Here is a 22014-nt window from a genome sequence, read left to right as displayed (position 1 = left end):
AATTCATAGGCTGAGAAAACAAAAAGAACAAAATAACTGAGCTTCAAAGAGCTTAGAACCTATTAGGAAAGCAAATCAAATGGTGAAACTCTTGGTTCAAATAAACTAATAAACATAGTGAATATTTGGACTATGTTTGGACCGAATATAAGTATGAGAGGTCTGACCCTGTAATGACAGTATCTACACTGGTTGTATAAAAGGTCAGTAATTTACTGGGAGCAGTGGCTCACACCTGTCATCTCAGCACTTTGGGAGGCCATGGAGGGCAGATCATGAGGTCAGGAGTTCAAGACCAGCCTGGTCAATACGGTGAAACCTCGTCTCTACTAAAAATAGAAAAATTGGCTGAGCATGGTGGCAGGTGCCTCTAATCCCAGCTACTCGGGAGGCTGAGGCAGGAGAATCGCTTGAACCTGGGAGGCAGAGGCTGCAGTGAGCTGAGATTGTGCTACTTGTACTCCAGCCTGGGTAACAGAGTGAAACTCCATTAAAAAAAAAAAAAGTCAATAATTTAAGCCTATTTAAAAGCAGCAGTCATTTGTATTCTTCTGTAGATGGCAGTATTCTAATCTATTAGAGACAAACCACCATATGACTACTTCAAGAGACAGTTTTATCCTTATAAATAAAATTGCTCTGAATTAGAGAAAATAATTCTGTGTTAAAAGAATACATAAAAATAATCTCTCCAAATCAATTAGTAAGAATTAAGATGCTGGCAAAAACAAAGGGACAGAAGAGCAGGAAGCAATTCAAAAGGCAAAACCAAATCTTCCATTGCCGTCATGATGAGCATTAAATGTTCTATTTCAGAGCAGAGCACAGGATACATGGATGCTTCCTGGAATGGAGGGGGAAAGGGATGGGAGAGTCAACTGGTAGATTTTATTAACTTGAGCACAAACACAATCAGAAGAACAATATCATAATGACTCATAAAGCAATGTCAGTGCTTTCTCATTCAGAAATCAATGTGTACACTTGCTATGCGGGTACAGATTGCCACTAAGTAAACTGCTTACATAAACGGACTTTTAAAGGTCAATTTACCTTCCTTTTTGTTTTAATATTTTCATCTACATTTAAGTAGCCTGAGCCAGTATTCCAGTTCTCTGAGGCCACACTCTGTAAGCCAACTTCATTCTGTCATAATACATTTAAATTGCCTGACAAATCAAAGAATTCCATCTCTGCTCCACAGAGGTAAAAGCAGTAACTTGAGATCTTCATTTTTCTGAATCTAATCTTTTACCCATCACATTATCATTTTCACTTGCTAATAACATTATGAAAAATTTTTTTCAACACAAAATATGAAAGGCTTAATGATTACCAGAGGAAGACAGACTGGATTAAGGTAAAGAATCCTACTTTTTTCCACCCTCTGCCTCCCACTCAACCTCCAAATCACTCATGCTAGAGCCACCGGTGGTGAAATCCTGGTGTGGTTTACATGCCAACAGACACTTAGGTAGCTGACAGCAGAGGGAGCCTCAGGGGCTTTGATGTATTCCTGACTACTGGGATAGATGTTTATATAGGGCACGATCACTGATAAGCCCTAAATAAATGAAAAATTATAATGTGTTAGCTATATAACAGGGAAACGTTAAAACTGTGCCATTCGTCATGATACATATTTCAAAAAACATAAAACCTTTGATTACTGAAGATTTCAAACATTCATTAAAGGAGTGTAACAAATCCCACTGAACCATTACCCAACTCCAACAGTTACCAAGTCATAATCAATTTGTTCTATCTACTTATCGACCATAAAATATTTTGAAATGAATTCCCTACATCGTATCACTGCATCTCTGAGTTCTTCTGCATGTAAGTGTGATATAATTAAGCTCTGATTTCCTACAGCAGCACAATGAATTTCAAGGGAGGCTAAGTACAGGGATGCCTGAATTCCACTGCTTTTAAAATCACTTTTAAATGAGGCAGGCTATCTTCTCCTGGTTTTCTTTTTCTTTTTCTTTTTTTGAGACAGGGTCTCACTCTGTGGCCCAGGCTAGAATACAATGGTGTGATCTCACCTCACTATAGTCTCAACCTCCCAAGCGCAAGCAATCCTCCAGCCTCAGCCTCCCAAATTGCCTGGACTACAGGTGCACGCCACCACACTTGGCTAATTTATATATTTTTTGTGGAAATGGGGTTTCGCCATGTTGCCCAGGCTTGTCTTGAACTCCTGGACTCAAGTGATCTGCCCGATTCACCCTCCCAAAGTGCTGAAATTACAGGCGTGAGCCATTACACCTGGCCTTCCCCTGGTTTTCAAATCTTGATTTCCTAAACCTAGATGCTTCTGCAGCTGCCACAGGTCAAAGGAAGGGCCTCAGGAAAGTAATCTGCAGTCTAGGCCACATAGCTTTCTCTCCTCACATCACCTCCAAGGAGAATCGCTGACTGTTTCATATACCACAATCCACAGGGAAATCCTGTCTGGAGAAAAAAATGACTCTTTAAAGTTTCTGAAGGGACCAACCCTTTCTTTTTATATTTGAAGGAAACTTCAGAGAGGCCCAAAGTAAAGTTCCACTTCCTCCCATGCTGAATGAGTTCATTAAAGGATGCAATGTCAAACAAACACCCACATCTTTTTTGAGAGTCTAAAATGGAAAGTCTTCTATATAACTCATATTTGCATTTTTAAATCTGGTCTTGTGACAATCAGAAGCTCTAAAAACATTGACTGGCCTTCTGAAATATCTAAACTCTATTTCTATTAGGAGTGAAAGTTAACTCACTATAGCTGAAGCAGTCAATCTCAGTCTCTGTCTCCTCTCTTCCTTTATATACATCTCTAAAGACCATCCTATGTTCATTCATAGAGAAGAAACATTTTGGGAAACAACCCTATAAATATTCTTTCCACCTAAACATGGCTGAAACATTACAAATTAGAAGCCAACATGTAAGTTGTGATCCATTTCCAGTTCCATACATACAAATACTTCTTCCCTATAATATTGCCATTTTTTCATTCTTATTATCCCTAATTAATTAGAAATCTGATAATAAAATGTACAATTTCCTCCCAATACCACACAATACATCTTCCTTTAAAAAGCTATAATAGTGCATGGCAACAGAGATGGGCAAAGGTGATGGCAATATGTTTCTGCCGAATTTCACTGCTAGTTATGATGCACACCAAATCTATCGATATTCCTTTAAGCACATATGGTCAAAGAAGTAGTCTGCTTTTTCAAAAAAATACTTCAATGAAGTCCCAGCTACTTGAAAGGCTGAGGATCACTTGAGCCTGGGAGCAAAGATTGTGCTACTGTACTCCAGGCTGGGTAAGAGAGCATGACCCTGTCTCAGAAAAAACAAGAAAAACCTTCATAAACCTCATTACTGTTATATTTATCTTAAAAAATTAATTGTCTGAGGTGAGGCATAACGCACTGTGGCTCACGCCTGTAATCCCAGCACTTTTGGAGGCCAAGAAGGGTGGATCACCTGAGCTCAGGACCAGCCTGGCCAACATGGTAAAACCCTGTCTCTACTAAAAAGATAAAAAGTAGCCGACAGGTGGTGTGCCTGTAATACCAGCTACTTGGGAGGCTGAGGTGGTAGAAATGCTTGAACTTGGGAGGCTGAGGTGGTAGAAATGCTTGAACGTGGGAGGCTGAGGTGGTAGAAATGCTTGAACGTGGGAGGCGGAGGCGGAGGCTGCAGTGAGCTGAGATTGCGCCACTTCCCTCCAGCCTAGGCAACAGGGCGAGACCCCGTCTCAAAAATAAATAAATAAATAAATAATGTGATGAAATGTCTTTCCACATTTTAAAATACATTAAAGCTTACTCTCTACTACTCTACCTAGATAACAAGTGCTTTACTTTGGAGGGGTCTGGAAGGAGGTACAGTCACAATCTTGTCTTCAAAATCCCTGTTTATATTATATTCTATTATCTTTTAATGGCTTTAAGTTTAATTTGTAAAGAAAAATCAAAATACTGTATTCTGATTTCACTGCCAATTCAACAAACGATCCAATAAACTGCTTTCCTAGCTCACTTCATTAATTTATTGATTCACAAATATTAACTGGACATCCCTTGTTTAAACTGGTGGTAGTCACTAAGTGAGAGCTAGAAATGACTCCTGGCCTGATCTGACATGATTCCACATGGATGGTATGTGATCCATACATACTGAAGAGCTATGGGAGACACTGAAGGAAAGACAAAAGAAAAACTGAAAAGAAGTAATTAGTAGAAAACCTAGGAAAAGGCAGTGGTGGAGAGACACAGGAGGCGAAAATTTTAAGAAAGTATTACTGCTGTCAAACTTCAAGAAGCCAAGGGAAAGTCACCAGAGCTGTAGTGAAGACAGACACACTGAGAAGCTGGTCACAAGGGCAGAAACCAGAGCAAGGCACCTGAAAGTCAAGAACACTCAGCACTGTAGGCAAAGCCCAGAGCTCAGAAAGGCAAGGAAGCATCTCCCTTCAGGGTTCAGAGTGGGTATGGCCAGGCTGACATGCTGGTTTCTGACTGCTGGTGTCCAGAACCATAAGACAACGGATTTCTATACTGTGAAGCTACACAGTTTATGGTACTTGGTGATGGCAGCCCTAGGAAACAGGTATAACCATTTAAAAAAACTTAAGGAGGTTCATATTTATGTAAAACATATTTAATAATTACTTCTAAAATAAGATTTTTTTTTTAAATAAGAAAATATTTGCATCCAAGGTTTGTTTTAGTCACAAAATAGCCAGGGGGTGGCAGACACATAATCAGTTGCTATGTCTCTAAGACATATACATGTAGAATAAATAGTACTGTTTCCTTTTAATAACATCCATCCAAAGTCAGGTAGGTAAAGCACAAGTTTTGGACAATTTCTTTTCTGACTTTTGTAAGTAATTTATACCTGAGACTTCAAAATTTTGTTTGCTTTTTAAAAACCCAACAGGAAAGCAACCAAATTATTAATATTTTGAAATTTAATTGTCAGAATAAATCATTTAGATAATTTGATGTCTACTGACAACAAAATTACAGATTGATTCTGTTCAAGTTGAGATTGGTTAATTTCTAAATGTCTCTTAGCAGTGAAAAAAAACCAGAAAGGGATCATTATTCAATAACTTTTTACCTCTTTTTGTCATTCCTTTAATGGACCTGATTTTTAAGCATCGACACTGCTATTTTTAATTTCAGCATATACTCCTTCTATTACAGTAATACATTGCTTAGTGACAAGGATATAATCTGAGAAATGCATCGTCAGGTGATTTAGCCATGTGTTAGCATCATAAATATACAAATGTTCACATAAACATACACAAACCTGAACAGTACAGCCTACTACATGTCTAGGCTATGTGGTATAGCCTATTGCCACAAACCTGTACAGCATAGGACTGTATTGAATACTGTAGGCAACTGTAACACAACAGTGTGTATATAAAATAGCCAAAAAAATTATAGTGTAGTAAAAATATGGTTTAAAAGATTAAGATGGTACATGTGCATAGGACAACTTCCTTATAGTCTCAAGAGACTACTGTCATGTTTGTAGTCTCTCGTTGACTGAAATGTTTTAGGCAGCACATGATTGTATACATAAATATTTTAGATGACTGAAAAATATATTTCCCTTCGGAAACTAAGCTTCCCAAAACTACAGAAAGAGAAAAGCAAAACAATCATGATCTATCCTCTAGTATATGTATCCCTCAGGCTTCTCTCAGCATGATACTGTGCATAAATAAAAAGTTAATAAGACTTAAAAAGTAGAGTGTAAAGAGTTTAATCTAGAATAAAAGAGGCACCTTTAAGCCAGTTTAGCTTCTCATTCCTTTATGCATTCAATGAGAAACAGAATCTGAATTGCAGTAGGTGCTAGAGATGCACAGGAAATATGGTAAAAGTCTGTTGCCTTGGAGAATCCCCTCTTTATCATATGGCGGAAGGTGGTGAGGGGGTGAAGAGGGGGCCTGTAAAACCAGTTATTACAATGTAAGTACTTGTAGGTTACAACCAAACATACAGGAGAAAACACTACTAACTTTTAAAGAGCGGATACCTTTCCATAGCAAAGAGAAAAATATTTCTTTTTGTGTCATGTGTTTGTTCATTGTTAGGAAGACTAAATGTGCCATCACTGAACCATCAAATAATGAGAAGAGATAATATCAGACAATAAGATAATGACAAAACTGCAATTTTATCCCAACTGTCTAAGACACTACATTTCTAAAACTAAAATACAAATATAATTTTTCAGTTCAAAGATGGGCCAAAAAAGCAATCAGCAAATGGCAAAACAGGTATGCAAGAAACTCACACCCTAGGCTGAGCTACTGCAACCTCGACTGAACTCTGGGCACTAACTTATTTGAATCAAGGACAGGAACTGGTTATATAACAATGACTACCTTTACAGCCTTCAGTTGTTCCTCACTTATAGGATCATAAGTTGTAGGTCCATACACACAAAAGCCCTTACTTAATGCAGTGCCTAGCCTATAAGAGGGGCTCAATTAATGGTAATATACTAGTCAGGAACACATGACCTGAGTTTTCACTCTCAAACCAAAGCAAGGACATTCCCACCATGTAAAAATGATTTTATATGCTGTATCGATAAAAATATGAGCTCGAAGGTTTATTCAATAACCAGAAAGTAAAGGTCACTTTTCTTTGCACTTCCATTCTTGGTTAACCCGATCCATCCGGGAATCAGGAAAAGGGTACTTCAAAGTCAATGCTGCAGGAAAGGAGGACAGGTCTAAAAAGCAAAGAGCTCACTGCTGCTGTCTGGCAACTTCACATTTTCACTTTACTCCTGAACATCAGGAATACAAATTTCAAACTACATTTTTTTTTGATTCACATTCTTTTCAAATGGCTGACATAGCCCTGATTTTATCCAGGCAAGATAAACCTAACTGGGAGGTGAGGGTGTGAGGAGGGCAGGAGCATGGCCAAAGGAACAGGGAAAAGGGAAAGCTCTAGGAGTTTTTATCTCAGCACTAGACCAAGCGTCAGCCCAGGTTTCCTGTGAAGGGCCTGAAGGTAAATACTTTATGTCTTTGTGGGCCACATTGGTCTGTATCACAACTCAGCTTTGCCAGTGTAGCACAAAACCACCACAAATAAGCATGGCTGTGTTCCAGTAAAACTTCATTTGTGGAAATTGAAATTTGAATTTCATGTATTTCACATGTGAAAAATATTCCTTATTTTTTTTTTCAATGATTTAAAAATGTAAAATCCATCCTCAGCTCATGGGCCACACTCAAAAAGGCAGCAGGCCAGATTGGCCTGAGGGTCATAGTTCACCAGCGTGTGTGTGTGTGTGTGTGTGTGTGTGTTAAAAACTAGGAGGTGAGTGAGGGCAGGAAGTGAGGGAGTAAGGAGGGCAGCAGCATGGTAAAAGGAACAGGGTAAATAGGGACGGGGAAGAAAACTCTCTCTCTATATATGTGTATGTATATGTGTACATATATGTATATATATTTTGAGACAATCTCACTCTGTAGCCCAAGCTACAGTGCAATGGCGTGATCTCAGCTCACTGCAACCTCCACCTCCTGGGCTCAAGCAATTCTCATGCCTCAGCATCCCTAGTAGCTGGAATTATAGCTGTGTGTTACCACGCCCAGCTAATTTTTGTATTTTAGTAGAGACGGGGTTTTACCACGTTGCCTAAGGTGGTCTAGAACTCCTGAGCTCAGGCGATCTGCCCACCTTGGCCTCCCAAAGTGCTGGGATTACAGGCGTGAGCCACCACGTCTGGCCACCAGCACCTATATTAGGCTATGTTTTGAACCCAACCGGAGAAAGTTGAATTTTGTACTGTTTCTAATCAGTTATTTACAAATCCCTTCTACATGAGGCAGAGAAAAAGTGACTTTGAGAATTTTAAAGGGCAGGAATTTCTCAGGTATGTTTGTTATTCAGGTATCCTCAAAAAACAACTATGTTTGGGTGCAACACAATTTAAAAGATAGAATAACTAAAGGAGTAAGTATATGTACATGGGTATATCTTAGATGTTATTTTGGGACACCAAAAACTTCAGGGAAAAAAGGGTAAATGTCTTGTGGAGGTATGAGACTTCTAACCCACTGGAACAAGAATGTCACTTATGTCTCTTCACTCTAATATAACCCTCAAACAGTGGGTAATGCTCCACTGTACAAAAATGTGAATAAAGTCAGTTTCAAGTCCTATTTAATACTTAGGAAGCCCAATGTTTGTCATACCACCTTTTTTACCTGTTTCAGTTTTGAACAATTTCAAGTTTGAAGCCAGAAGTATTTTCATGTGTATTATGGTGCTCTTTAAGCACCTGTATCTCATAATTCAGAGCACAGCTTTTTATTTAAACTTAAAAGAAAAAAAATGTTTTCTGGCAGTGGCCATGACCAATTTTAGACTCTGAAAGTTTTCCTGTTAAGAGTCCACAAACATTACAAGAAATGAACATGTGAGTAAGAAGGAATGAGAGTTGGAATGGGTCTTATGCAATACTTGAGACAGTATGAAAAATGTTTGATAGCACATGTATTCAAAATCAAATAATTGCTCATGGAGAGAAAATCTGTTGGTCATATTCAATATGCCCAAACCTAGGGGAGTTTTCGTGTGGCGAGGCCTGTGTCTTATTCATCACTGTATCTTTACTTTGCACATAGTAGGCACTCAATAAAAATTAAACGATGAATTAACTGTTATCACACTATTCACAAGATAACAATGCTACTTTCCTCACTGAATTGGTGGTGAGAATATTGTGAGAGAGTAAATAATGTTCAGTAATGGTAGTTATTTTTATCCTTATTAAAAAAAGAAGAAACCAAGGCTTTAAAACATTATATAACTTGTCTGACTAGTACTGAAACTTTGGTGTACCTAACTTCAAAGTCCTTATTCTCTATGATTCCTATTAACTTAGAAACTTTATTTAATCCTGAAGATAGGCTTAGTATAACTAGGGTTAAAAAAAAAATTACCTTTCTAAGCTGATTAAAAAAAATCCAGGGGCAAACAGATAATGGTTTACTTTTCTTGGCTAACCTATACTACTAAATAAGGAAAATGGTTATTTTCTCTGCATTAGGGGACAAAAGAAGTGACAGAAATACAAGTTGCTTATATCACCAGATAACTACATCACCAGAATGGGTGACAAAATATTTCTCTTTAATCAACTAGAAGAAGCAATACTTAAGAAGTACTCGTCCTCTTTTAATTAAATTCTAAGCAAATGACATGTACGTTATTTTATTCATAGGTACTTTGGCTATTGTCTGAAAATAAAGAAAAGTCTGGTTTAAAATGTTATTTTATAGAACTTAATTTCTTTTAAAAAAGGAAATTCCTCCAAACCCTGAAATCTGAAATTAAAACTGTTTTTGATAACTTCATTCTTGGATCCATTATGGACTGGAATCTTCCAATAAATGTTGGTTTTGGGAGTCACTTCCAATTGTCTTATCTGGTTAGCATATAGAGCTCAATATTTTCACTAACCTCACATAAAGAATTCATAACGATTTAAACTCTGAGACTTTTTAATTGTTTAATCCAATCAATTCAAATTTAATACAGTAAATGTAGCTAAGGGACACCTGATATAGTAGACAATAAATTATAATAATGTTAGTGTCAATAATAGTCCTTTAATGCAACCTTTTCAAAAATTAGTGAGTCAACAATTTTAAAGTAAAAGTTTCTTTAGCAAATTACAGTTCCTGTAGAATAGCTGTCTATGGCAAATACAAATTTAATAGAGGAGTTTTAAACCTGTCAATTTGAACCTGTTAAATTTAAACAGAGAATTTAAATCAACTCTGGAAGTGAGTTTGTAGGAAAAAGAACAAAAGTACACAAAGTATAGATAAACTTCCCGCCATCTAATCAGAATATTCACACATTTAAATCACGACCTCCAAAACAAATTCAAGTACTAAACAGTAAATGCAATTTTAAAGAAGGAAGTCTCTCTTTACTGCAGCCTTCTGTCAGCAATAAAACAGGAACATCCCAGGAACAGAGAAAATCTAAACCCTTCAGTTAACACAGTATTTTAACACACAGGCTTAATGTTGCAGGGACTTTCAGAACCTCAAATCTGAAAAAAATTTTCAGCAGTTGCAACAAAAAACTAAAATAGAGTTGTTTTAGGTAAATTCACTTTGAAAGTCAAGAACTCTAACCTTTTTAGTTAAAATGGTTTCCAGATTTTTGATGTCCTTCCTTCCTAGGCTACACTAAATAGTTTCACTGCATTCCTCTGTTACACCATTTCAATAACAATCCCCATGACACCCCGCCCCCTAACCCAAGCCACCACAAACTAACCCCCTTCACCAAAACGCTGACAAAAACATGTTCCAATCAGCCAAAGAAAATTATCTTTAAAGTAAGGGGAAAAATCAACTATTTTCAATTTAAAATGTTACTGTGATGATTACATAAATTTTAAAGACATAACAACAACATAGGTTTGGAGAAGAGATAAAACAACTTAAAGGATTTGTGAAGAAATGGGCAAAAGTGTCCTAATTTTGCACAGTTCCAATCAGCACAATCTTGATGCTGTGTTCAGTCTTTAATCACAGACTGGGAGGTTACTTTCAATGAGTACTTCCCAACGCTGCATCCACTTAGGCATGAATCCCTGCTACACTTACTAGATGCCTTGACCTTTAGCCAACCATGACTTTGCACTCACCTTAGCTCTTCCTCGGGTAATCCATTTACTCTCAAACTATCCGGACGATCTCGTCTTCTCCTGTAGAGACCTGACTGTGAAAGCTCTTTAAGCTGTAATGCAGTCATACTTCTCTCCACACATCAATTGCTGACACTTTAAAGCATTTATGCTCAGCAGTGTGGCTGCCAGGGGAAAACAGTGTCCCTTGCCGAGGGACCTCAGCACACCTGACTCAGACTTAGAAACCTCCAGGCAGGCCAGGCTGCTGAAGCACAGCTTCCTGTTTCTCACTGGTACACACCCTCCTCAGCAAGGCACAACTTGTCTTATCTCTGGGCCTCACACCTTGGGGAGGGGGAGTTAGTGACCAAGGAGGTTACTTGTTTACTAATAAGCAAAATTTAATGGTTATGAATAATACACCAATTCCTTTATAAACCTTTCCAGGATCATTCTGAACTAAAATTGGGCTAAAAAGCTCCAGTAAGGTAGTCGGTAAAGAAAGGTCCAGCTGTTTTATTTGCCAAGAAATCCATTAACACTTCACAGGCAGCTGTCAGTTTAAAGAAGCACCTGGTTATAATGGTTCGTTAGGGATATTTTCCTTAAAAAGGGCAAGAGGGGCAGAATTCTAAAGGGAGGCAGTCAGACTCCTCCCCCTTACTACTCTACTCTAAATCCTCTTCAGAAGGGAAGAAGTGTCTTTGGTCCACCCACCCCTCATTAAATATTACTAAAAATTTCATAACTGAAAGAAAGATGTTTTCTTCTATAACCCCCCGTTCAGAGATGTTGCGAATCTGTAATTACCGGCTGTGAATAGTGCCCTCTAGTAGGGCAGGCCACCTCGGCTGACAGAATGTTGTTGGCTTCACGGTGGAATGGGTCCTATGTGCCCTGTGTTTACCTGTACATTTGACTAGGAAGGTTTTGGGTATGGGGATGTGGACAACAAATATGGGGCAAGTCCTTCATCATCCAGCTCCACGTGACAATACCCAACAGCAGGCACAGCGTGGCCCTCCAATCCACTTCAGTCTCACTGAGAACACAGGACCACACCACAAATACAGGCCACCTCCCAGCAAGCTCTTAGCCAGTGTTTGGCTGCATGGTTCTAGGAATTTCTCCCTGGGCAATTTATACCAGCCTCTTTTCCTTTTAGAATCTTCTCAACAAGAGCACAGAGAAATGGGTCTGATACCTTTTTTTTACACCAAGAGTTAGTTAATATAGTCCCATCTCTGAGAGAATCTGCATTACAGATACAAAAATTAAGGCAACCCACAGGAAAGGGAAGTCTACATTCCTTCACTCAGGACATAGATGCTAGTTGCCCTAAGGGCTACCATTTGTTATCCTAGGTCCATGGCCCAAGGGAAAACAAATGACTTTTCATAATTGTCATTTAAACACAGCATGTTTTTAAAGATGCAGGGGAAAAATTTACCGTTTTTGTCACTACACTAGATTTAACGAATAATGAAACATGTTTTTAAAAATAGTTGACAGCTGTATCTGTCTCTGGAAGGGTACACAAAAAACCAGTAACACTGGCTGCTTCTGAGGGACCTGGAAAACAGGAGAAGAAGGAAGCATTTCCATTACATACCAATCTACACCTTCTAAACTGTGAATATACTGCCACTCAAAAACAAATAGAATTTAGAAGATTTAAATTCCGAACAACTTAGTTTACGGTAATAGAAACATATAAAATTAGAACTCCTAAAGTATCCAATTCTTTTTTTTTTTTGGCTTTTTTAGGGAGACAAAGTCTCTCTCTGTCACCCAGGCTGGAGCATAGGGCACAATCTTGGCTGACTGCAACCTCTGCCTCCTGGGTTCAAGGGATTCTTGTGCCTTAGCCTCCCCAGTAGCTGGGATTATAGGCTCACGCCACCACGCCCGGCTGATTTTTGTATTTTTCATAGAGATGGGATTTTGCCATGTTGGCTATGCTGGTCTGGAACTTCCTGGCCTCAAGTGATCCACCTGCCTCAGCCTCCCAAAGTGCTGGGATTACAGGCGTGAGCCACTGTACCCCGCCTTTGTTTTCTGTAAATCAAGACAGGTTAAAAAAAAATGAACAGAAACAACCACTAATCTTCCTTAATTGTTTTCCTCTTACCATCAACACAGAATATATGCCTAATGAATAAAATACAAATCAATTGTATATTCACTGCAAATACAGAAATCCTAACGTGAAATATGACCTGTCTCCACAGAAAATGTAAATAATTGCTTTATTTTTAAAAATTGATGCAGCTTGTGACAAGCAAAAAGAACTTAATGACTACTAAAGGTTAACCAGACAGGAAACACCTAACTGTGTAGGATGAATCCTGCATTTGATGAGAGTACTGTTAAAAGGATGTGCAGGGGGTGGCAGGGTGGGGTGGGGGAACAGTTACCAAGCCATTAAACAAGCTGAAACAACTCTTGCCCTCTGACTTTTAAAATGGCTGTATGACAAATAGGAACTTCAGCAAATCAACACTTATGTTTTGATGAAACTGCCACACTGAGTAAAATTAAATTCTGGGTCTTTGGGGAAGCCCCTTTTAACCAGGATTTTTTCACTGAAGGTTGAGAGAGAGGAAGGCGCTCCCTCCCCAGCACCCTTCAGACAGCAGCACATCAGCACAAGGAAGAGGGGCAGATGGACAGACACCCAGAGCACACAACAGGGCTGTGACAGAGGGAGAAGGAGTTCCCATCTATTTTTCCTTTCAATCATACTTTCCCATGGAAATGGAATTATTACGTATGCCGGAATTCTCAGATCAGGCCTATATAAAGGTTTTTAAATTTCAAATACTGTCTTAGCATGATTTTGACAGTACAGAGGGAGGCTGATGTAAGTGCGTTTTCTGTGGGTTTCCATATAGAGATATTTTTCATTTTAGCCCTCTTAATAATCTTTGAAGGCCAGTCCAGCCTCTCATTCAATGTAGAATTCCCCACTGTCATTTTTCCCATGGCCTTATCCCTGTACAGTATCCCTATACAGTGTATAAGTGTACACTTAGGATTTTGTCTCTTCATGGACACTTGCAGTGATGGGGAACTTCCTACCTCATAAAACTCCTGGGGCTTTTCCCCATGTGCCCAGTGGTTGTTAAGGAACAATTCACAAAAACTGCAAATGAAACACTTGCCTTAACAACTGGTCTGGTCTTTGAACCTAATTACAACTTTTTGTCCTTCTTTCCAAAGTGTTGGGTTCTCCTTGAATCTGTACTGACTCCAGCAGATCTCATGCCCCATCCCAACTGAGAGGACTGGACTCCAGGAGTTTCCAGGACAGACTGTGCTTCCTCTCACTCTCTAGCCTTTGCACATACAGCTTGGTAAGATTGAAAGAAGGCTCACTGGCAGGACTAGCTCCTGATCATCCCACTAGGATTCACTGCAAGGATCATCTCTTCCAAGAAACCTTTCTAGACCCTACATCCAACATACCGCTACAACTGTAGGGCCAAGGATATGGCAGACAGTTACGTCTGTTAAACAAGCTCTATGCTTTAGTTGCTCAACCAATTAATTTTGAGAGCCTAATCATTTTACAGTGTTATATTTAAGAGATCTTCAGAGTTTTGAAGCTTTTTCATTTCTGCATGTAACACTCAACATTGCCTAAATGAGATTTTAAAAGACACAGTCATTCTACAGTTTTGGAAAAATTTACTTTCTTGGTGAAACTAAAACTCTAAAGCTTTCATATTTGTGGAGTTGAACAGTACCTCCCACAAGTATAAACATTTTCTATTTGTGATAAGAATAAAAAATTAGCCTGGATTTTTGCCTAAACTTGTCATAGTCGAGCTTTTAGCATCTTGTTGCAATTAACCCCTTCAGATATAAGTGGGTAAAGAAACCTAATTAAACATCAAGCCGCTAAACATGATCAGTAATGTAGCTGAATCATCAATTACTTCTCCTATACAGAGTTAAAAGAGCTGCAAGCTGGTTTCCATGGCTAACTGGGGCTCACTGCCAGTACACTAGGTACTAATGGCCTGTAAACTGGTCGAGCAGCTGTACATTTCCAGGCCATTAATTTCCTTGTGTGACATAAAAGAAGAATTTTATGTTTTGCAGCTAACTTTGAACTTGACGGAAATAAATAATTTTTAGTTTATGTTTTATGTCATAATCATTTACAGAGAAAATGAAATTTTATCTAATAAAGCAAGAATATCCATCCATACTATGTCTAACACACATTCATCTAGTAAACATTTATTTGCCAGTCAAGCTGTCTACCTAAGTGAGGCCTCTCAAGAGTACTCTAGCCTATGAATTAGAAGGAAGAACAGTGCTATTTATCTACTGCAGAAAAGGGTTCAATGATGTACCATTGTGAATAGGCTCAAGGTCAAGCTAACTGGAGCAGAGAGTATGAGAAGGCAGGAGCAACTGTCTACAAAAACTGTCCACTGTGTAGAAAAAAATTACCAAACAATGGTCCCACTTACAAGCAGATAATATTGCAACTGTCTACAAGCCACTCTCAACTTTCTCCTTAATCAGGCTTCCTGAACCTCTGACACATGTGAGTGGATAGGCTGAGCTGTCATTAAAGCTCGTGTAAGGCCAGTGCAGTGGCTCAGGCCTGGAATCCCAGCAATGTGGGAGGCCGAGGGGAGCAGAGAGCTTGAGCCCAGGAGTTTGAGACCAGCTTGGGCAACACAGTGAGACCTCATATTTACAAATACCAAATTAGCTGGGAGTAGTGGCAAGTGCCTGTAGTCCTAACTACTAGGGAGGCTGAGATGGATGGATCATGATCACTTGAGCCTGGGAGGTCAAGACTACAGTGAGCTATGATCATAACACTGCACTCCAGCCTGCATGACAGATTAAGACCCCTGTATCAAAAAAAAAAAAAAAAAAAAAAAAAAAAAAAAAAAAAAACCCAATGCCATTACAGCCACCTCTTCCACAACCAGCAACATGGGGCCATCAACAGTCTTCAATACAGATCATTAACAAATGTTCTCAAAAGCTACTGATGCCATATGGCAAATTTTCCGGGTATATTTCCAAATAATTTAAAATGAAATTCTAAGTAACCTGTCCAATCCCACATTTTAAGGAGCCAAGGGAGAGTCCAAGGTAAGTTAGTGGAAGAGTACAAAAGGGGACCAGCAAACATTTAGCTGACAGTTCCACGTTTGGAAACTTCCTTGCCGTGACTGCCTTTTAAGTACACAGGAAGTAATTTCACTGTCACGGTCCTCCATTGTTCCATTTGCAACAGAAGTGGCTGAGTTAGGTGACCTCCATGGTCTTCTCTGCAGGCTAAAATTACTTTGCTTCTTTCCAGACAGGACCTGTGTAACATGACTCCCTGACTGGAGCATGCTTTTCTCCTTTATCATTGTTTTAGTCAGAAATCTCATTCCTGAATAAAGCAGGCAGCACACATGGGTAGGCTCTGCACATTCAGCTATTCAACAGACATTTCCCAAAGGCCTCAATGTGCCAGGCCCTCAGGGTGTGGAGGAGAACCCTGAGCAGCCTCTGGGCTCCCCTGTTCCTTCTCCATGTCCACCTTCTCTTTGGTCACAAAGCTGCTTGAGGGTAAGAACTCAAGAGTACATAAAGGACCACGAAAAGGCATGCTGATCACCCTAGCCCCAATATACCCCCAGCCCTGCCCAAAGAGAACAGAGGGTCCTCCTCAACAAAGTGCTACCTTTCAGCAAAGTAACACAGACAGAAGCCTGCAGTGGAACTGCACTTTTCCTCCCTGAGGGCAAATTAGGGGGTACCTCTAATGTAGTAAATTTGCTTCTGGAAAACCACATATAAAGCTAAACTTTAGCACACAGAATAATTTTTCTTTCTTTAAATGAGCTTATTTTTAAAGGAAATTCTAGTGGTAATCTTTACAAAGGAAAGCTTTTCCACAAATCCAGATTCTCCCATAATTTGACTTAAAACGAGATATATACATATATGTATTGAAATTACTTTTTAAATATTGTTTCTACCCATTCTGCCTGTCTACCAATTATATACTTTCTAGTATATCTATAACTCCTTAGCACATTTCTAAACTAAACCTTCATTACAAAAAAAATCCAATAGGTGAAATACTTCTGTGTGAGAGAAGAAATTTAACAGTTACTTGCAAGCTAGTAGTTCCAATATTCTGAGGACTAGAAAGAACAAAAACAGTTCTTCTCCCTGCCCTGGAATTCAAGGGGTGTGTCTTCAAAAATAAACCTCAATTCCTGCCTCACCCCAGTATAGGTTCATGACTATAGCCAATATTGTCAACACATCAACTTTCACTTCAAAATCTCAGATTATCAAAATACTCCCCTGGTTTTGTGTGAAGTTTACTGTTAAAGGCAAGAACACACATAACAAACTGTGTGGCCACATTTCCGATATCTGTATTACCCCTTTATTTATTGTTAGTTTTTCCTAACTCAGATATAAAAGTTTGATTCAATGATACAAATAGAATTTAGAAATTTAAGAATACCAGCCCTAAAGACAAAAGTTTTTCAAAATCTTTTATTTCCTATATAGTGTTACTATGCCAGAGTGATCAACAGCAACTGAAAATGATAATGTAAACATGTATTAGGCATAAAAACGTGTGTTCATGATATACCACTGAGTGAAAAAAAAAGACCATAGGACGCAAGCTATGAGATTCCATTTCACATGAAAAGATCATATATGTATATATCATGGATGTTCCACACCCTCCCTAGCATCTGGAAGAGTGTCTACCAGGACATCTCTGGTTGGCAGGGGACTGGAGGCCTAGGCAGTGTCTGGGTGGTGAGAAAGTGCAGGGCAGTTCACATGAAGGAGATGCTTGAGCATGGTGAGGACCTGTCAAAGGGATGAGACTGGCAGAGGCATGAGCCTTCCAAACTGGGATCATAGGTTTAAAGTAGATGAGAAAAAAGCAAAAGTCACATGGGGAGGGTATGTCATCAGCCAAGTATAAGAGACAGCACAGAAGGGTGCCTGGTTTGCCCTCACACACCTTTAGTGAGCATCTAACCTGGGCTGGGGTCTGCTCTTGGCATCAGAGACTCACTGGCCTCATGGAGCCTGCAGTTTGATAGGAGACGCTGGTATCAACCATATAACCACACAAATGAATCCATAATTTAAAACATGTCAAATAGTAGAAAGTAGGGTATAGAGTGGATGCTGACATTGGGGAGGGTAGCAGGCCAGTAGGGGCAATCTTCCTGAGGCAGAAACACTGGATCTGATCCTAGAAACCAGGCTTGAAAGCAAAAGGGTCTGACCCTGTGGTGGAGGGGAGGGCTGGGAGGTGAAATGAGACAAAAGACACGGGTGGTGGCATGTTTCGAAGGGCCTGGTGTTCTTCACGCTGAGAGCCAGGGGCAGCCTGTGTCTTAAGCAGGGTACTGACAAGATATTATCTGTTTGCAAGGACCCCTCTCTCTGAGACAGTAGGGGCCCCAGGGTGAGGACCAGCAGAGCTGTCATGGCAGCCCAGGGAACAGACAGCAGTTTGAGCTAGCCCGAGTGGTGACAAAGAGAACAGCAAGGAGAGTGGACACCGAGATGTGTAGGAAGGAAGGGGAGAAGGCCAGACTGGATGCAGAGGGTCAGAGAAGGAGGCGGGAAGCACCAACACTGCTAACATTTCTCCCCACATTCTTTATGTGGACATAGCAACAAAACAGACCTGGTGAAGTACAGCATGAGCCACATGTACTTAATCTTGTCCACAGGTAGGTAAGTATTTTAAACCTACTTTGACTCTAATAAAAGACTTTTATGAGTTTACAAAAGAAAAAAGTTAGGACACAAAAATTCACTTCTCACTATTGTAAAGCTCAGTCTCTTAACTATTTATGTAATATAATTATTACTAACAACTGAGGTTGGAGTACCTACTCAGCACATTATGTGTTCTATCTCATTTAACCTCCATCTCAACCCTATGAGGTATGCATCACTATTACTCCCATTTACAGAAGAGGAAACTGAGTCTTAAAGTAGTTAAACAACTTGACCAAACAATACAACCAATAAGAGAGTGTGGATCCAACCCAAGTCGATTTGACTCAAACATTCATTTCAGTCATTCAGCTGCACTGTGCCAGGGCCTACAACATTCTCCCCCACAGATCATCACAAGGTCAAGACTGAACTAGCATTGCCTCTCAACACTGACAACCTAACCCCGGAAGCTTCTGGGAACTGGGTGCATGACAGGCGCAGGAGCCACAGCACAAGCCCCGGACTGTAAAAACACAGACTGCAAAGACAAAAAACCACCCATACACCTCAGACAGCCCACACCTTCTCTCCCTCCAAATGACCCAGACCTAGTCCACGTAATATTGTGAATGGTCGGTTTGAGGGTTCTGAAAGAAGTCTCGTGGGGTGCTCAGAAGCAGTCCCCACTCATGTGTGTCTCTTCCTTTTCAGCTGGTTTTCTCCTGCAGGTTTGGAGGCAAAAGCCAGTGAAAGAAAGTAACCTTCTATTTAACTGAATTCCTAGATTCCTTAGGAGTCTTTGGGTCCAAATTACCCAAACTGCTTTATTTCCTTTTAGAGTATATGGAATTATTCAATGTTTCCAAGAGTTCTGGGGAAAAAAAAAAAAAAAAAAAAGGCAGATGCTAACAGGTTTTTTTTTTTTTTTTTTTTTTTAAATCATAGAAACTCTGCTGAAACCAAGGGTACTGTTGAACAGAAACAGGCACTAGAAGCAGCACAAACAGCAGACTTCGGGAGGGCGTGGGTGTACGAGGAGGCAATGATGGTGTGTGACCACACCGATTTCGGTTCCTCTGAGAACACTTCATACCCCAAACACACTTTAGAGCTCAAGCCAGTCAAACAGCCACTTGCTCCTACTGCTTCATGCAAAGGAAGGCTGGTGAAGAAGGTAATTCTTACTCTAACACACAAATCAAACCAGTCACTCTGTGAGACTAATAAAAGGCCTGTAGCTTTAATCCTCCAATCCTGATCTCAAGGACCCCTGTCAAGAGAAAAAAAACCTCACTCTTAGCATATATATATATATATATATATATATATATATACACATACATATATATATGGAAGGAAGGGGAGAAGGGCAGATTGGACGCAGAGGGTCAGGGATATATATATATATATGTATTTTTTTAGATCACATTTCTGCACCCTCTGCCTCCTTGGCTCAGGCAATCCTCCCACCTCAGCCTCATGAGCAGCTGGAACTACAGACTCACACCACCAACTCATTTCTGTATATTTTATAGAGATGGGGTTTTGCCATGTTGCCCAGGCTGGTCTTGAATTCCTGAGTTCAAGTGATCCCCACGTGCCAGCCTCCCACAGAGCTGGGATTACAGGCCTGAGCTATTGTACCCAGACTAGTGCCAATATTTCTGAGTGATCAAAACGTACTAGGGAAACATATTCTACTGAATAAAAATTCCCAAAATAGAAGTGAAATACCTTGATACATAATGAGATCACTATATAGAACCAAAGTAAATGCACTATTTCTAAGGCAAGTAAAAGAAAATATCTATACACTGTTTTTTAAATCATAATAAGCTTTGGGGGAAGACCTAGTTCCTTCCCCGTGGCTCAGTATGATTTAGGAAATAGCACCTTGGGGAAGAGCTAGATTACTGAGTGCTTCTTGTGTGCCTAGAACTGTGATGAGCACTTTGCATACACTTACCAAATTTATTTTTTACAATAATCCAGTGAAATAGTACTATTATTATTACGATGTCAAAGGTGATGAGACATAGAAAGTGTAACACTGGGTGGTAGTGTATCACATTCTGGCTTTAAGAAAGTTATGCTTGTTTTCATCCCCATGGTTGAACTGTTTTTTTAACTTAAAAAATATTTTACTATAAAAATGTTCTTATTTTATTTTCTAAAAATATGACCACTATGTTGGTTAGGATGGTCTCAAACTTCTGGTCTCAAGCAGTCCTTCTGCCTTGGCCTCCCAAAGTGCTGGAATTACAGGCCCGGGCTGTAAAAACACAGACTAGAAAGACAAGAAATCAAATAAAAAAAGGTTTCTTTGCAGTCCAGGGTTGGAAGATTAAAACTGCAGGCCTTTCTGTAATTACTATACAGTTATTATGCAATTGAGGGAAAAACTGAAACCTGGCCTTCAGCCTGGTTTTAAACAGTAACAGGGTACTGTCTTCTAGTCAGAAAGTAGTTATTTTTCTCAGCAGTAGATGAGAACTTATAAACAGAAATCATTTAAAAATTCAGCCATGGCTAAACACATTACGGTGTCCTGGATTGGATGATGACACAGAAAAAAGACCTGATGACGGTAATGTAAGGTGCTGACAAAAGGGGAAGCTAGGTGAGGGCTACGTGAGGATTCTCTGAGCTCCTGATCTCTGCAACTTTTCTATAAATCTAAAGTTACCCCAAAATAGGCTTATTTTAAAAATTCAAAACTTTAATTCTACATGAGAACAGAGCTGGTATCACAAAGAAGTCAACGACAGGAGGAAAAACAGGTTTTCCTGCAGATTAAGAGAGACTTAAGAGACATATCAATCGATGTATTATTAAACTATGGCCTTTGTTTTGATCTTAAACAAAGCATATGTAAAAAGCTACTCTTGGGACAAGTGAGGACATTTGATTATGGGTGGGGTACTGGATGGTGATAAAGAATTATCACTCATTTGTTAGATACGGCAGTATGTCCATCTTCTCAGGGACCAGCTCTGAGGTATTTTGGGATGAAATGACGTGATGTCTGGGATTTGCTTTCAAATAATTAACAAAGAAAAGAAACGAAAAAAGAGTATATGAAGCATATATGGCAAGACAGTATTAAGTATGGGTGATGAGTATAAGAGGATCGTTTCTTCTATTTTCATATTAGAATGAAAATTTTCAGGCTGGCTGCAGTGGCTCATGCCTATAATTCCAGCACTTTGGGAAGCCAAGGCAGAAGGACTGCCAAGGCAGAAGGACTGCTTGAGACCAGAAGTTTGAGACCATCCTAACCAACAAAGTGGTCATATTTTTAGAAAATAAAACAAGAACATTTTTATAATAAAATATTTTTTTTTTTTTTTTTTTTTGAGGACGGAGTTTCGCTCTTGTTACCCAGGCTGGAGTGCAATGGCGCGATCTCGGCTCACTGCAACCTCCGCCTCCTGGGTTCAGGCAATTCTCCTGCCTCAGCCTCCTGAGTAGCTGGGATTACAGGCACGCGCCACCATGCCCAGCTAATTTTTTGCAGTTTTAGTAGAGACGGGGTTTCACCGTGTTGACCAGGATGGTCTGGATCTCTTGACCTCGTGA

At 39.5% G+C, this 22014-nt stretch overlaps 1 protein-coding gene across 9 annotated transcripts in view; it reads right to left on the bottom strand.

Moving 5' to 3' along the window:
- Positions 1–22014, bottom strand: part of LIMS1 (LIM zinc finger domain containing 1) — a 137322-nt gene that overhangs the window by 41832 nt on the left and 73476 nt on the right. The window contains exons 1-2 of one of the 9 annotated variants that reach the window (XM_032263019.1): positions 2137–2148; positions 1385–1391 (exon numbers count right to left, since the gene is read on the bottom strand). The exons of 6 other annotated variants lie outside the window; for them this stretch is intronic. Coding sequence is in view for 2 of the 3 variants with exons in the window: in XM_032263013.1 (XP_032118904.1) it covers positions 10717–10823 (107 nt within the window). In the remaining variant the exon portion in view is untranslated. Of the gene's footprint in view, positions 1–1384; positions 1392–2136; positions 2149–10716; positions 12435–22014 lie in introns of those variants that run through there. 2 more of the 9 variants (XM_032263013.1, XM_032263014.1) reach the window with 2 other exon arrangements.

This window comes from Sapajus apella, unplaced genomic scaffold, assembly GCF_009761245.1.
Source record: "Sapajus apella isolate SASKATOON/1434 unplaced genomic scaffold, GSC_monkey_1.0 scaffold134, whole genome shotgun sequence".
Classification (NCBI taxonomy): Eukaryota; Metazoa; Chordata; class Mammalia; order Primates; family Cebidae; genus Sapajus; species Sapajus apella.
The sequence above is the reverse complement of the archived record's forward strand: the minus strand, read 5'-3'. Positions and strand labels throughout refer to the sequence as shown.